Genomic DNA, 17,294 nt, shown 5'->3' on the forward strand with positions numbered 1-17,294 from the left:
TCATATTTGGATAGCAGAACAGAGTTCATGAATGTAACCCAAAATAACTCTCAGAATGGCTTTGTGGGTGAAGGATGGGCATTTACACTTCAAAACTTCTTTTATTGATCATTAAAATATATCCCTTATATCCCAGCATGAAGAAAACCAGATTCATGTTGATTTCTGAGAATAAATCTTACATACCCAGCTACTAGGCAAACAGCTGCACGTTGTTTCCGAGTCAATAAGAGTCATGTGACACAGCACCATTTAACCTCAGCTCAATCAAACTGCTGTTTCTTTTTTATCAATTTTCAATTTAAATTCTTTTTCAATGGCAGATTGAAACATGTTGGCAAGATAAATTCATTGGAGCAGAATTACTATGGGAATATGTGGTTTTATGCATCTATCGTGAGCGTTTATAAATACCACAAGCATGATGACTATAAAACCCTATATACCCTTGGTGATACTGCTGCAGCTTATACTGCTAGTGTATATTGTCCACACAAAGGACAAGCCTCTTGCATGTGATATAGAACTCCCTGCAGGATGAATAAAACCCTATATACCCTTGGTGATACCGCTGCAGCTTATACTGCTAGTGTATATTGTCCACACAAAGGTCAAGCCTCTTGCATGTGATATAGAACTCCCAAGAGGATGAATAAAACCCAATATACCCTTGGCGATACTGCTGCAGCTTATACTGCTAGTGTATATTGTCCACACAAAGGGCAAGCCTCTTGCTAGTGAATATATGTCCACACAAAGGGTGATAGCTGCAGCTTATACTGCTAGTGTATATTGTCCACACAAAGGCAAGCCTCTTGCATGTGATATAGAACTCCCGCAGGATGAATAAAACCCTATATACCCTTGGTGATACTGCTGCAGCTTATACTGCTAGTGTATATTGTCCACACAAAGGACAAGCCTCTTGCATGTGATATAGAACTCCCGCAGGATGAATAAAACCCTATATACCCTTGGTGATACTGCTGCAGCTTATACTGCTAGTGTATATTGTCCACACAAAGGTCAAGCCTCTTGCATGTGATATAGAACTCCCGCAGGATGAATAAAACCCTATATACCCTTGGTGATACTGCTGCAGCTTATACTGCTGGTGTATATTGTCCACACAAAGAACAAGCCTCTTGCATGTGATATAGAACTCCCGCAGGATGAATAAAACCCTATATACCCTTGGTGATACTGCTGCAGCTTATACTGCTAGTGTATATTGTCCACACAAAGGACAAGCCTCTTGCATGTGATATAGAACTCCTGCAGGATGAATATAACCCTATATACCCTTGGTGATACTGCTGCAGCTTATACTGCTAGTGTATATTGTCCACACAAAGGACAAGCCTCTTGCATGTGATATAGAACTCCTGCAGGATGAATAAAACCCTATATACCCTTGGTGATACTGCTGCAGCTTATACTGCTAGTGTACATTGTCCACACAAAGGACAAGCCTCTTGCATGTGATATAGAACTCCGTGGGATGAATAAAACCCTATATACCCTTGGTGATACTGCTGCAGCTTATACTGCTAGTGTATATTGTCCATACAAAGGACAAGCCTCTTGCATGTGATATAGAAGTCCCGCAGGATGAATAAAACCCTATATACCCTTGGTGATACTGCTGCAGCTTATACTGCTTGTGTATATTGCACACCACTGGGAATGTCTGATTGGTTCAATAGATTTTTAATATGCAACAGGACAGCAAAATATTTTATTAATCATAAACAATTTTTTAAAGAACATCTCATCTGGCATAATTAGAGGCACATCCATCAGTATCAGTTTCAAAGTGATACAAAGACATACTGGTGCTGTCATTTCATTGCAGAAAATTGCAATACATTCAGCATTAAATAAGTACCAACCACTGTTTTGGATGTAACTATGAAACCATTACATGTTGTGGTATATGCTTTGAAAAACAAATTCTGCTAATTGAAATGGTAACTGTAACATATTTTATTCTGATTAAAACAAAACTGAAATTGAAATTTGGTAACAATTTACTTGCAATCTGAATGAAATACACAAAGCAACTGGTCCCTTATGAACACACTCAAGGATTCCTGTAGTATGATTCAGTAGCACATCCAGGCGGTGGGGTAGCCTAGTGTTTAAAGCGTTCTCGTCATTCTGAAGGCCCACATTCGATTCCCCACATGGGTACAATGTGTGAAACCCATTTCTGGTGTCCTCCACCGTAATGTTGCAGGAATATTTACAAATTACTTATATGACTAAAGTAATTAAATACTGGTGTCACCTATTGTATATGCCTGATAGTAGAGTGCCAAAACATTGTTATATTATGCCCAAGTCCTTAGATGATGTTGGCCACACTACTTGGGCAACTTGTGTCAGAAATATTTTATTTAAGTATGGTTTTGGCTATGGCATGACATGTACATATCTGGCTTCCTGTAAATCTGGCATATATAGTTTGTTTTCTACATCTGTCTTAAATCACCTGAAGATGGGGCAAGAAGTAGCCCAGAAACGTTGTGATATACAATAAACAAGAAGTTGCCGTGCCGTCCATGACATGCCTCTCAAGAATCATGTACTCAGGATGTTGGCAATGTTATATATTCACCAACTTCTAAATGCCTCTCAAGAATCTTATGCATGATCAGTCAGGATGTTGGCAATGTTGATTATTTCATATCCTTGTTTAAACAGACTTTCGGATAATCTTAAACAATGTTGGTTCACTTCAATTCAAAATTCTAATATACTCCTTAAGTGTGAACGCTTTTCTGATTTAAGGTTAAGATATATTCAGAAATATTTGACTGATTTTGATCCAAATGCCAATTTTATTAACATTATGAAAACACATAATGACTGTATCATAAAAGATGTCAGTATTTTTCTGTATCATGTACTTCAGCGCATTAGAAATGTTCCTCTTACACAGCATGTGCACTCAACTATCTATATCATATGCAAATGACTGTATGATGGGCCTGTGGCCTTTTACTGAATAAACTTGTCTGTCTATCTGTCTGTCAGTCTCTAAGATTACTGTCAAACCAACAGCCTGACTTGCAGTTTTTGACACTACCACAGTGGGTACGAGCAGTGTATGAAGTAAGGCCTGTCCGACCGCCCAAGACAGAATAGATATCTGACGGACGGTCTAAATTTACCGCCAGCCAGCCAAATGGTCTGGTAAATATTTTAGATAACATGTTCCATACACCTGAGTAAAAAATTGAGTTATTTTCTTTAGATTGTTTGGTCTGGTTAAATCCATTTTGGGCTGAAGTTACCAGTCCTGATGTCTGGTTGCGTTTTTGGCTTATTTCACACACTGTTACTAGTGAAATGTAATAGATTCTGTTCCAGTGGTTGGGTGACAGAGTAATATCAGTTTCTGCAGAATTATCAGTATTAGATTGACTCGAAACTCTAAGCAGGACAAGCTACCAAAACAACCCTGTGTGGGACAGTGGTTACCTTCTTGAGTGGTTCCTTATTGTTACTTGTTATAGATGCCTGGTAAACTATCTATGAACATGGACAGGAAGTAATAGACATGTTACACACACTGTCTGTGGACAGAAGTACACCAGCTGTCTGTTAGTACCGCCATTTTAGGGTGCACATAGAGGAGATGCTACAGGGCCAGTAGACTTTTCCTATGCTGGACTACTAATGTTTGGTCAGCATCACACAACAAGCACAACAATACATTCTGTCAAAATATGAAACAATTTAATATGATTTCACATCCAACATGTCGAGGCTATTGTTGCCTTGGAGACAAATGTATGCATACATGATGAGAGAAAACTTCAATATTCTCAAACTGTGAATATCTTTAGAGAGGATAAAGGTTTAACCATGTTTCAACCATCAATAAAAGATATTTATATACTCCTCACAAGAAATTAAGCAACTAGTATTTTCAGTGTAATATCTTTATCAATCCCGATAGAGATTTTTGCCGACATGTTACTGAAAGGTAAATATTCAAAGAATACATAACCTTTAGTGACTGTCAAATTGATTTATCTGATAACGTTGACAACACCCGAACACAACCACCCTAAGAAACAACATGCAAAATGTGTGGCATGAATGTCCTCCACTCTTCACACATGCACCCTGATCGGTGTAAACCTACCTGTAATCATTCGTCTGGTACAACAAACGGGTCCTAACTTCATTCTTATTGATGATAATGCCCGTCCATGGATGATAATGCCTGAGAAAGAGTTGTTAACGATGTTGTTTAGATCAACAGCATCACACATGGACTGGCCTGCAGGTCACTTGATCTTAATCCCATTGAATATGCTTGGGACATTATTGGAAGTTGTGTTTGCGGTCTCCATGTTCACAGCCAGACTCTGGATGAGGGAGTGAGTGAGTTTGGTTTTACGCCGCTTTTAGCAATATTCCAGCAATATCACGGCGGGGGAACACCAGAAATGGGCTTAACACATTGTACCCATGTGGGGAATCGAACCCGGGTCTTCGGCGTGACGAGCGAACGCCTTAACCACTAGGCTACCCCACCGCCCTGATTCTGGATGACCTTGAGCAGGCGTTACAGAGTGAATGGCAGAACATTAGACAGCAACTGTAAAGGCTCATTTGGTCAATGCCAAGAAGTGTAGAAGTTTGCGTTTGTGCTCATGGTGGTCATACGCGTTACTGAACACTGCTTCACTGTCCAAAACTGACTTGAACCTTCATGTTAACATTTTACTTCATCAATGCAGCACATTTTGCACGACTGTTTCATGGTACATGCTTTTGATGATTTGTAAGTCTATTATTGCTCAATACCATTTCATTTTATTTTGTTAATTGTAATGAGACTAAACATTTGTGTTGCTTAACTTTTTGTGCGGAGTATAGGTAAGTAATCTATGCCAATACAAGATACATAGGCCAGGTTACATTCATAAGTTTCAGGTCAATCTTACATTTGTAATTTGACCACCTTAATAAGTAAAACATATTGTCAAGTACAAATGCTGGTGTAGACCCAAATCTAACATTTGCTACATCTCACTTATGTCCAAGGCATAGTGTGTTCATGTCTTGGTGTGGTCACTCCAAACTGAACATACACTGAAGGAGATGGACATCCTGTTTTCCATTGTAAATTACCTACAATGAATTTGGAACTTGAAGCACAGAATCAGGCCTCATTGGTTGATTTTAATCAGGAAAAATGCAACCAAGTTCTATAGTGAAACCATAGCGTGTATATCTCGTAAGATGTAAAACAGTAGAAACTGTTAATTGTGAAAAACTGTTTTAAATTGAAAGTACCGGTATCTGTCTTTAACACATTTCTACTCAATACACATCCTAATCAGCTGGCCCAGAGCCAGTGAAGTTGAGACATTACCAGTACATCCATGTTTGTCCTACCTTGACTCTGACTGACCCATCAGTGGTAGACAAAAGGGGTAGGTGAAATTGGGATTATCGTCACATACACCATTATCAAAATTTACCTAGCAAGGAGTGCACATGCATGCATGTTTATGCATGTGTTTGTTCTGTCTGTGTGTATGTGTGCACGCGTGTGTGTGTGTGTGTGTGTGTGTGTGTGTGTGTGTGTGTGTGTGTGTGTGTGTGTGTGTGTGTGTGTGTGTACATGCATCAGCTGAGAAATGCTTATGTACAATTTCAAATATGAACTTTTAATTTGTAATCTGTAAAGAGCTACATTATTAGCGATCTGTTGAAAGCTTTCATGATTTGTGATCTGTTGAAAGCGACATGATTCAGCTGGTATGGGAGGTGAGGGCTGATCATTATTAACATATATATCATACATTATGTACACACGACTCGTCACTGGTCTATATTCACAATGTCAGGCAACATCTGTATATGTACAACAAACAAAGTTATATACACAGGATAATAAATAACATATTGTACGAAGCACTGGACTGAATATTTAAACATTGTTCCATGGATACAAATGTATGCAATATATTTAGCATCCTCATGTCTGGTAAACACTATACCTTCCTCCTGGAATGCACATGGTTGGCCCAGTTGTCAGGCCGACACATTTCGCTGGACAGAGTTGCATCCCTTGTGCTTGCCAGGAACCAGTGATTGTGGGTTTGAACCCCAGTTCATTCCAATAATGTTTCAAGGTTCGTCAGTGAAATACTAATGCTGGTATGCTTTACCAAATTACGCTGACAATTCACGACATAACAGCAATACTGTTAACTGTAGACCCAACTTACACATTCCTAATGGAGGATCACGCCAAAGACCCAGGTTCGATTCCCCACATGGGCACAATGTGTTAAGCCCAATTCTGGTGTCCCCCGCCGTGATATTGCTGGAATATTGCTAAAAGCGGCGTAAAACTAAACTCAGTCAGTCAGCCTAATGGAGGAATACAGAGTACATAATACTGTAGAGCATCATCAAATGAGTCACGTAAACTGACTTACACAGAACTTGTACGCAACCTGACATTACTTAAAACCATGGATCATAACCAGACTGAAGATGGGATTCAAACCTGTTACTTAATGCAGGCCCTGCTGAACATGCCAAGGGCCACAACTCTGTACACCATGTAACATATGTTATATTTGGGATTACGCTTTGTTAGTAAAGTACAGTACTAGTACTTTTGTTGGGTTGAGTCCCCTCCGGGATTTGAACCCACACCCGCAGAGTCAGGCACCTAATCGCTAGCACACAAAGTCAGCCGCCAGTGATGACAGTGAGTGAGTGAGTTTAGTTTTACGCCACACTCAGCAATATTCCAGCTATATGGCGGCAGTCTGTTAATAACCGAATCTGGACCAGACAATCCAGTGATCAACAGCATGAGCATCGATCTGCGCAATTGAGAACTAATGACATTTGTCAACCCAGTCAGTGAGCCTGACCCCCGATCCCGTTAGTCATCTCTTATGCCAAGCATGGGTGACTGAAGATTCATTCTAACCCGGACCTTCACGGGTCGAAGTAATGACAGAAAAAGAGATGTGTCACTATTACAAACATCGCTCGGGTGGAAGCTAGTCTCGGGTGAATATTTGCACGTAACCTTTGCATTGCTGTTTTATGTGCAAGTTTCTTTGAAATTAACAAAGCTGAATTGATATCACCAAAGACAACACATGAATCACTGATTGTCACAGTGCCACAAGCGATATCGTTCCTTTTACTCAACCGACCTTAATCTAAGATGTGGTATCTGTTGTTTGAGTGGTACCTTTGGTTCATGACAAAACACATCCCCCCCAGGGACTTACCTAGGACAAAGTGCTCTTGGCAGGGGAATTGGGACTGGGAATTTTCACAGAAATATCCTGCTGATCTGGGGCAAAAATCAATGAAACTGAGGTGACTGTAATGTCAGTACTTAAACGCAAGTTTTCAGCCGCCTAGAGGAATAGTTCTCAGGTGTGAGCAGCTCTAGATAAATCCCTGCGTTAGTTCTAAAGCAGTTCTCCATAAAAGCAGTAGAAGGCTTTTATTCAAAAGCTAAAAAAGGCAAACTACCATATTTTGAAATTAAACATAATTTGAACCATATTTTCTTTAGTTTTTACAAATTTCATTGCTAAGATGTTCAACAATTCATCACTTTGTACAAAAAACAATGTAGATTCAAAACTGCATGATAAAACATTTCTTGTACACTGTCACAACTAACTGAAAAAGTGTTGAATGCATGCCAGTCCAGCATCAACTAAATGAACAAGGGTCTGTTGAAGGCATACTTTCATCAACTAAATGAACAAGGGTCTGTTGAATGCATACTTTCATCAACTAAATGAACAAGGGTCTGTTGAATGCATACTTACATCAAGTAAATGAACAAGGGTCTGTTGAATGCATACTTTCATCAAGTCTAGCATCAACTAACTGAACAAGGGTCTCTTCTTTGAGTGGCATTTTAGAAGTTGAGAAGTACAATATAGAACAAACTTTACGGATAACCACTTCTTTTATTCATGACTGCAACGTTTTGACACAGGTGCTTGGCAATGGTACAAGAATCTGTATCGAAACGTCACACTCACATAAAAGAAGTCTGTTGAATGCATACTTTCATCAAGTCTAACTAAAATATTTAATAGACATAAAACCTCAAATTCATATTAACAAAATAATCTGGAACCAAGCCAAGGCTGCATTCAATGTACAATATCTGATACCTGTATTATAACATAGCTGATACCCTGTTTATCTCATATACCGAGACGTCACAGTGGTGGTTAAAACATGGTGTAACAAATCGATTTTAACTCAAAACATAAACAAAACAGTTTTATTAACACATCATGATCTATGAGTTTTTGGATTGATGAGTCAACACTTTTCCACATCTCACATCCCTCGCTTCATCACAGACACACCGACGCGCCGTTATGAACAATATCTGTGTAGGCACAGAATGGTGACAGTCATGTCCATAGGAGCCAATGAAATGGGCCTGTGTGTGAAGTCATAACTTGTAATATACTTGCAAGAAACAACAAGGTGAGTGAATATAGTTTTATAACACTTTGGGCAATATTCCACGGGAGTTCTACACTTAGTACCCTTGTACAGGATGCAAGCAGAGGATGTACTGGATGTACATGTGAACATGCATCTTTAATTGTATTTAATCATTCATGCATTGAAAACAAGCAGTAGCTCACTGGCTGCTAGCTTTGATAATGTTAAAGGGATCCCTGATGGCTAGGAGAATTTCCAACATTTTGTTGGATCACTATTTGGCTTGAGCAGACATACCTGGTTGATTCCCTCCCTGAACACTGAGCCATATACTGGTGGCCTGTACAAGGCTGAGTCTCATCACACATATATATAATGACGCATGACATTCACCTGTGACAATACACATGCAACACAGAGCATGACCATTAAATTCAGATGTTTCCCTGTACTTGGGGCCAGTCCTACCCTTGAATTGCCAAAGGACAGTTTCACTGAACACTAAACAGACCCTTAATCCACTTATATTCATAGCTTCTTACAGATACTTCAGGCATAGGGACAATTAACATAAAAATCACACAATGTTCACAGAATCTTATAAGAATGGTAACAACACTAACCCTAGCCTGAAGATACCACACACAATCACAGTCATGAAACACTCTCATTCATACTCTCTCATGTATACATGTATGTTACAAAGCTCAGTACTTAAAACCTTGGCCATTAGATAAAACAATGATGAAGTCCATTAATGGTTATCTGATAACATCAGCCATAAATGTGGAATCACTTGACACCAATCATGACACCTGGTGTCTGTCCCCACATCTCCCTAACACTTGTAGCCAGTGGGATAACGCAGCATGTGAAGCCGGTTGTTGATTCCTCTAGAAACTATAGCTGACGGAAGATGAATGACGTGTGTAAGACCCAGTACCATCTGCCGCTGCCTCCCTGGGACAGGTGTTCCTCCCACATCACTCACTCAACGCTAAACTAATGCACGGTGTCCCTTAAGTCAAGCTGGAATAAGTTGGGGCAGTCCTAGCTGCCAGGGTCAGCAATATCAATGACATCGTTGATGGATGTCATGAGCGACATGTTCTCCTCCTGTTCCTCTCGGAGACTGTGCATCATCTCCTCAAATCTGGAACAGATCAACATGCAGGTTAGCCATTGAACTATTGTTCAGATTACAGTCAACCTACTGTTTAAGTTACAGTCAACCTGTTCAGATTACAGTCAACCTGTTTAAGTTACAGTCAACCTACTGTTCACATTACAGTCAACCTACTGTTCACATTACAGTAAACCTATTGTTCACATTACAGTCAACCTACTGTTCACATTACAGTCAACCTACTGTTCACATTACAGTCAACCTACTGTTCACATTACAGTCAACCTACTGTTCACATTACAGTCAACCTACTGTTCACATTACAGTCAACCTACTGTTCACATTACAGTCAACCTACTGTTCACATTACAGTCAACCTACTGGTCACATTACAGTCAACCTACTGTTCACATTACAGTCAACCTACTGTTCACATTACAGTAAACCTATTGTTCACATTACAGTCAACCTACTGTTCACATTACAGTCAACCTATTGTTCACATTACAGTCAACCTATTGTTCACATTACAGTCAACCTATTGTTCACATTACAGTCAACCTACTGTTCACATTACAGTCAACCTACTGTTCACATTACAGTAAACCTATTGTTCACATTACAGTCAACCTACTGTTCACATTACAGTAAACCTATTGTTCACATTACAGTCAACCTACTGTTCACATTACAGTCAACCTACTGTTCACATTACAGTCAACCTACTGTTCACATTACAGTCAACCTACTGTTCACATTACAGTCAACCTACTGTTCACATTACAGTAAACCTATTGTTCACATTACAGTCAACCTACTGTTCACATTACAGTCAACCTACTGTTCACATTACAGTCAACCTATTGTTCACATTACAGTCAACCTACTGTTCACATTAAAGTCAAGCTGTTCACATTACAGTCAACCTACTGTTCACATTACAGTCAACCTACTGTTCACATTACAGTCAACCTATTGTTGAGATTACAGTAAACCTATTGTTCACATTACTGTCTGGTATGCTTTAAACCATCTCCATTTGCCTCATTTGAAGGTGTCCGTTTGCTTCATTTGGCAGGAGTCTTCTACACTGTTCTGCTCCTACTATGTATTCCCTATACCTTCCAGTGATGATATTGCCCTCCTATGTTGCCAACCCAGTAAAGCCTCTACACTGCCTCCACCAAGTACACTGGTATGGAGAGGGATCCCTCACTTCTTCTGGTGTTCCTTCGACTCCTCCATGACCCTCAGTGACTCCTGATTCCCACTGGTCTGGAAGGACATCGGCGCTCCAGCACCAAACAGGCTGCCAAGACTTGATGGTCCAGATGAGCTTGAGCGCGAGTTGGATCGCATCAGAGTACCCGCCTGCTTGCCTTTGTTCACCTGCAACAAGTCATTCATAGACACACTGCCCAGCAAACACCACAGTATGCATACATGTCGGAGAGCTTTTATTCACCTACAACAAGTCATCCATAGACACACTGCCCAGCAAACACCACAGTATGCATACATGTCGGAGAGCTTTTATTCACCTACAACAAGTCATCCATAGACACACTGCCCAGCAAACACCACAGTATGCATAGACACGCTGCCCAGCAAACACCACAGTATGCATAGACACGCTGCCCAGCAAACACCACAGTATGCATAGACACACTGCCCAGCAAACACCACAGTATGCATACATGTCGAGCTTTTATTCACCTACAACAAGTCATCCATAGACACTGCCCAGCAAACACCACAGTATGCATACATGTCGGGAGAGCTTTTATTCACCACAACAAGTCATCCATAGACACACTGCCCAGCAAACACCAACAGTATGCATAGACACGCCTGCCCCAGCAAACACCACAGTATGCATAGACACGCTGCCCAGCAAACACACATAGACACAGTATGCATACATGTAGAGCACACTACAACAAGTCATCCAGACAACTGCCCACAAACCACCACAGTATGCATACATCGGAGAGCTTTATTCACCTACAACAAGTCATCCATAGACACACTGCCCAGCAAACACCACAGTATGCATACATGTCGGAGAGCTTTTATTCACCTACAACAAGTCATTCATAGACACACTGCCCAGCAAACACCACAGTATGCATACATGTCGGAGAGCTTTTATTCACCTACAACAAGTCATCCATAGACACACTGCCCAGCAAACACCACAGTATGCATACATGTCGAGAGCTTTTATTCACCTACAACAAGTCATTCATAGACACACTGCTCCAGCAAACACCACAGTATGCATACATGTGGGAGCTTTTTATTCACCTACAACAAAGTCAACTACAGACATTACTGCCCAGCAAACACCACACAGTATGCATACATGTCGGAGGAGCTTTATTCACCTACAACAAGTCATCCATAGATTGCTTACCGCCTGTGCTAAACACCACAGTATGCATACATGTCACCGGAGAGCTTTTATTCACCTACAACAAGTCATCCATAGACACACTGCCCAGCAACACCATGCGAATGGTATGCATACATGTCGAGAGCTTTTATTCACCTACAACAAGTCATCCATAGATTACACTGCCCAGCAAACACCACAGTATGCATAGACACGCGCTGCCCAGCAAACACCACAGTATGCATAGACACGCTGCCCAGCAAACACCATTACAGTATGCATAGACACACTGCCCAGCAAACCACAGTATGCATACATGTCGGAGAGCTTTATTCACCTACAACAAGTCATCCATAGACACACTGCCCAGCAAACACCACAGTATGCATAGTAATGGAGGCTTTTATTCACCTACAGTATGCATGAATAGCTACCTTGTCGTACCACAGTATGCACACACTGCCCAGCAAACACCACAGTATGCATACATAATGGAGAGCTTTTATTCACCTACAACAAGTCATCCATAGACACACTGCCCAGCAAAGCCACGCAATGCATACTGATGTCGGTCCATGAACTGCCCAGCAAACACCACAGTATGCATATGTCGGAGAGCTTTATTCACCTACAACAAGTCATTCATAGACACACTGCTCCAGCAAACACCACATGTATGCATACATGTCGGGAGCTTTTATTCACCTACAACAAGTCGTTCATGAGACACACTGCCCAGCAAACACCACAGTATGCATACATGTCGGGAGCTTTTATTCACCTACAACAAGTCATCCATAGACACACTGCCCAGCAAACACCACAGTATGCATGTACTTGTCGGAGAGCTTTTATTCACCTACAACAAGTCATCCATAGACACACTGCCCAGCAAACACCACAGTATGCATACATGTCGAGAGCTTTTATTCACCTACAACAAGTCATTCATAGACACACTGCCCAGCAAACACCACAGTATGCATACATGTCGGAGAGCTTTTATTCACCTACAACAAGTCGTCATAGACACACTGCCCAGCAAACACCACAGTATGCATACATGTCGGAGAGCTTTTTTATTCACCTACAACAAGTCATCCATAGACACACTGCCCAGCAAACACCACAGTATGCATACATGTCGTGGAGAGCTTTATTCACCTACAACAAGTCATCCATAGACACACTGCCCAGCAAACACCACAGTATGCATATATGCCCCAAGCAAACACCACAGTATGCTACAGACAAGTCATATGCATAGACACACTGCCCAGCAAACACCACAGTATGCATACATGTCGGAGAGCTTTATTCACCTACAACAAGTCATCCATAGACACACTGAGCAAACACCACAGTATGCATACATGTCGGAGAGCTTTTATTCACCTACACCACAGTCATCCATAGACACACTGCCCAGCAAACACCACAGTATGCATACATATTAGGACTTTTATTCACCTACAACAAGTCATGCATAGACACACTGCCCAGCAAACACCACAGTATGCATACAGTATGCATACATGTCGGAGAGCTTTATTCATTCCACAACAAGTCATCCATAGACACACTGCCCAGCAAACACCACAGTATGCATACTTGTCGGAGAGCTTTTATTCACCTACAACAAGTCATTCATAGACACACTGCTCCAGCAAACACCACAGTATGCATACATGTCGGAGAGCTTTTATTCACCTACAACAAGTCATCCATAGACACACTGCCCAGCAAACACCACAGTATGCATACATGTCGGAGAGCTTTTATTCACCTACAACAACAAGTCATCCATAGACACACTGCCCAGCAAACACCACAGGGTATGCATACGTAGTCGGAGGCTTTTATTCACCTACCAAGTATCTATAGACACGCTGCCCAGCAAACACCACAGTATGCATAGACACGCTTGCCCAGCAAACACCACAGTATGCATACATGTCGGAGAGCTTTTTATTCACCTACAACAAGTCATCCATAGACACACTGCCCAGCAAACACCACAGTATGCATACATGTCGGAGAGCTTTTATTCACCTACAACAAGTCACATAGACACACCGCCCAGCAAACACCACATGCATACATGTCGGAGAGCTTTTATTCACCTACAACAAGTCATCCATGCCCAGCAAACACCACAGTATGCACAGTACACTTGTCGGAGAGCTTTTATTCACCTACAACAAGTCATCCATAGACACACTGCCCAGCAAACACCACAGTATGCATACATGTCGGAGAGCTTTTATTCACCTACAACAAGTCATCCATAGACACACTGCCCAGCGGTAAACACCACAGTATGCATAGACACGCTGCTCCAGCAAACACCACAGTATGCATACACCGCTGCCCAGCAAACACCAGCGAGTATGCATAGACACACTGCCCAGCAAACACCACAGTATGCATACATGCGGAGAGCTTTTATTCACCTACATGTCGACACACTGCCCAGCAAACACTTTTATTCACCTACAACAAGTCATTCATAGACACACTGCCCAGCAAACACCACAGTATGCATACATGTCGGGAGCTTTTATTCACCTACAACAAGTCATCCATAGACACTGCCCAGCAAAACACCACAGTATGCATAATGGCGTCGAGAGCTTTATTCACCTACAACAAGTCATCCATCATTCATAGACACACTGCCCAGCAAACACCACAGTATGCATACATGTCGGAGAGCTTTTATTCACCTACAACAAGTCATTCATAGACACACTGCCCAGCAAACACCACAGTATGCATACATGTCGGAGAGCTTTTATTCACCTACAACAAGTCATTCATAGACACACTGCCCAGCAAACACCACAGTATGCATACATGTCGGGAGAGCTTTATTCACCTACAACAAGTCATCCATAGACACACTGCCCAGCAAACACCACAGTATGCATACATGTCGGAGAGCTTTTATTCACCTACAACAAGTCATCCATAGACACACTGCCCAGCAAACACCACAGTATGCATACATGTCGGAGAGCTTTTATTCACCTACAACAAGTCATCCATAGACACACTGCCCAGCAAACACCACAGTATGCATACATGTCGGAGAGCTTTATTCACCTACAACAAGTCATCCATAGACACACTGCCCAGCAAACACCACAGTATGCATACATGTCGGAGAGCTTTATTCACCTACAACAAGTCATCCATAGACACACTGCCCAGCAAACACCACAGTATGCATACATGTCGGAGAGCTTTTATTCACCTACAACAAGTCATCCATAGACACACTGCCCAGCAAACACCACAGTATGCATAGACACACTGCCCAGCAAACACCAGAGTATGCATACATGTCGGAGAGCTTTTATTCACCTACAACAAGTCATCCATAGACAAGCTGCCCAGCAAACACCACAGTATGCATAGACACACTGCCCAGCAAACAACACAGTATGCATACATGTCGGAGAGCTTTTATTCACCTACAACAAGTCATTCATAGACACACTGCCCAGCAAACACCACAGTATGCATACATGTCGGAGAGCTTTTATTCACCTACAACAAGTCATCCATAGACACGCTGCCCAGCAAACACCACAGTATGCATACATGTCGGAGAGCTTTTATTCACCTACAACAAGTCATCCATAGACACACTGCCCAGCAAACAGTACAGTATGCATACATGTCAGAGAGCTTTTATTTACCTACAAGTCATTCATAGACACGCTGCCCAGCAAACACCACAGTATGCATAGACACACTGCCCAGCAAACACCACAGTATGCATAGACACACTGCCCAGCAAACACCACAGTATGCATACATTTCGGAGAGCTTTTATTCACCTACAACAAGTCATCCATAGACACACTGCCCAGCAAACACCACAGTATGCATACATGTCGGAGAGCTTTTATTCACCTACAAGTCATTCATAGACACGCTGCCCAGCAAACACCACAGTATGCATACTTGTCGGAGAGCTTTTATTCACCTACAACAAGTCATCCATAGACACACTGCCCAGCAAACACCACAGTATGCATACATGTCGGAGAGCTTTTATTCACCTACAACAAGTCATCCATAGACACACTGCCCAGCAAACACCACAGTATGCATACATGTCGGAGAGCTTTCATTCACCTACAACAAGTCATCCATAGACACGCTGCCCAGCAAACACCACAGTATGCATAGACACACTGCCCAGCAAACAACACAGTATGCATACATGTCGGAGAGCTTTTATTCACCTACAACAAGTCATTCATAGACACACTGCCCAGCAAACACCACAGTATGCATACATGTCGGAGAGCTTTTATTCACCTACAACAAGTCATCCATAGACACGCTGCCCAGCAAACACCACAGTATGCATACATGTCGGAGAGCTTTTATTCACCTACAACAAGTCATCCATAGACACACTGCCCAGCAAACAGTACAGTATGCATACATGTCAGAGAGCTTTTATTTACCTACAAGTCATTCATAGACACGCTGCCCAGCAAACACCACAGTATGCATACTTGTCGGAGAGCTTTTATTCACCTACAACAAGTCATTCATAGACACACTGCCCAGCAAACACCACAGTATGCATACATGTCGGAGAGCTTTTATTCACCTACAACAAGTCATTCATAGACACACTGCCCAGCAAACACCACAGTATGCATAGACACGCTGCCCAGCAAACACCACAGTATGCATAGACACACTGCCCAGCAAACACCACAGTATGCATAGACACACTGCCCAGCAAACACCACAGTATGCATACATGTCGGAGAGCTTTTATTCACCTACAACAAGTCATCCATAGACACACTGCCCAGCAAACAGTACAGTATGCATACATGTCAGAGAGCTTTTATTTACCTACAAGTCATTCATAGACACGCTGCCCAGCAAACACCACAGTATGCATACTTGTCGGAGAGCTTTTATTCACCTACAACAAGTCATTCATAGACACACTGCCCAGCAAACACCACAGTATGCATACATGTCGGAGAGCTTTTATTCACCTACAACAAGTCATTCATGGACACACTGCCCAGCAAACACCACAGTATGCATAGACACACTGCCCAGCAAACACCACAGTATGCATAGACACACTGCCCAGCAAACACCACAGTATGCATAGACACACTGCCCAGCAAACACCACAGTATGCATACATGTCGGAGAGCTTTTATTCACCTACAACAAGTCATCCATAGACACGCTGCCCAGCAAACACCACAGTATGCATACATGTCGGAGAGCTTTTATTCACCT

The 17,294-nt window shown here is 41.8% G+C and overlaps 1 protein-coding gene across 1 annotated transcript in view; it reads right to left on the reverse strand.

Moving 5' to 3' along the window:
- Positions 1-7,492: 7,492 nt before the first annotated feature.
- The window catches only part of LOC124286694 (inhibitor of nuclear factor kappa-B kinase subunit alpha-like), a 48,394-nt gene continuing 38,592 nt past the window's right edge, over positions 7,493-17,294 (reverse strand). Inside the window, 2 exon segments of the mRNA XM_046723111.1 lie at positions 7,493-9,634; positions 10,824-10,996. Of these exon segments, the coding sequence (XP_046579067.1) occupies positions 9,532-9,634; positions 10,824-10,996 (276 nt within the window). The 3' untranslated portion in view covers positions 7,493-9,531.

Source organism: Haliotis rubra, unplaced genomic scaffold, assembly GCF_003918875.1.
Source record: "Haliotis rubra isolate DU_JTF1 unplaced genomic scaffold, ASM391887v1 Scf39, whole genome shotgun sequence".
NCBI lineage: Eukaryota > Metazoa > Mollusca > Gastropoda > Lepetellida > Haliotidae > Haliotis > Haliotis rubra.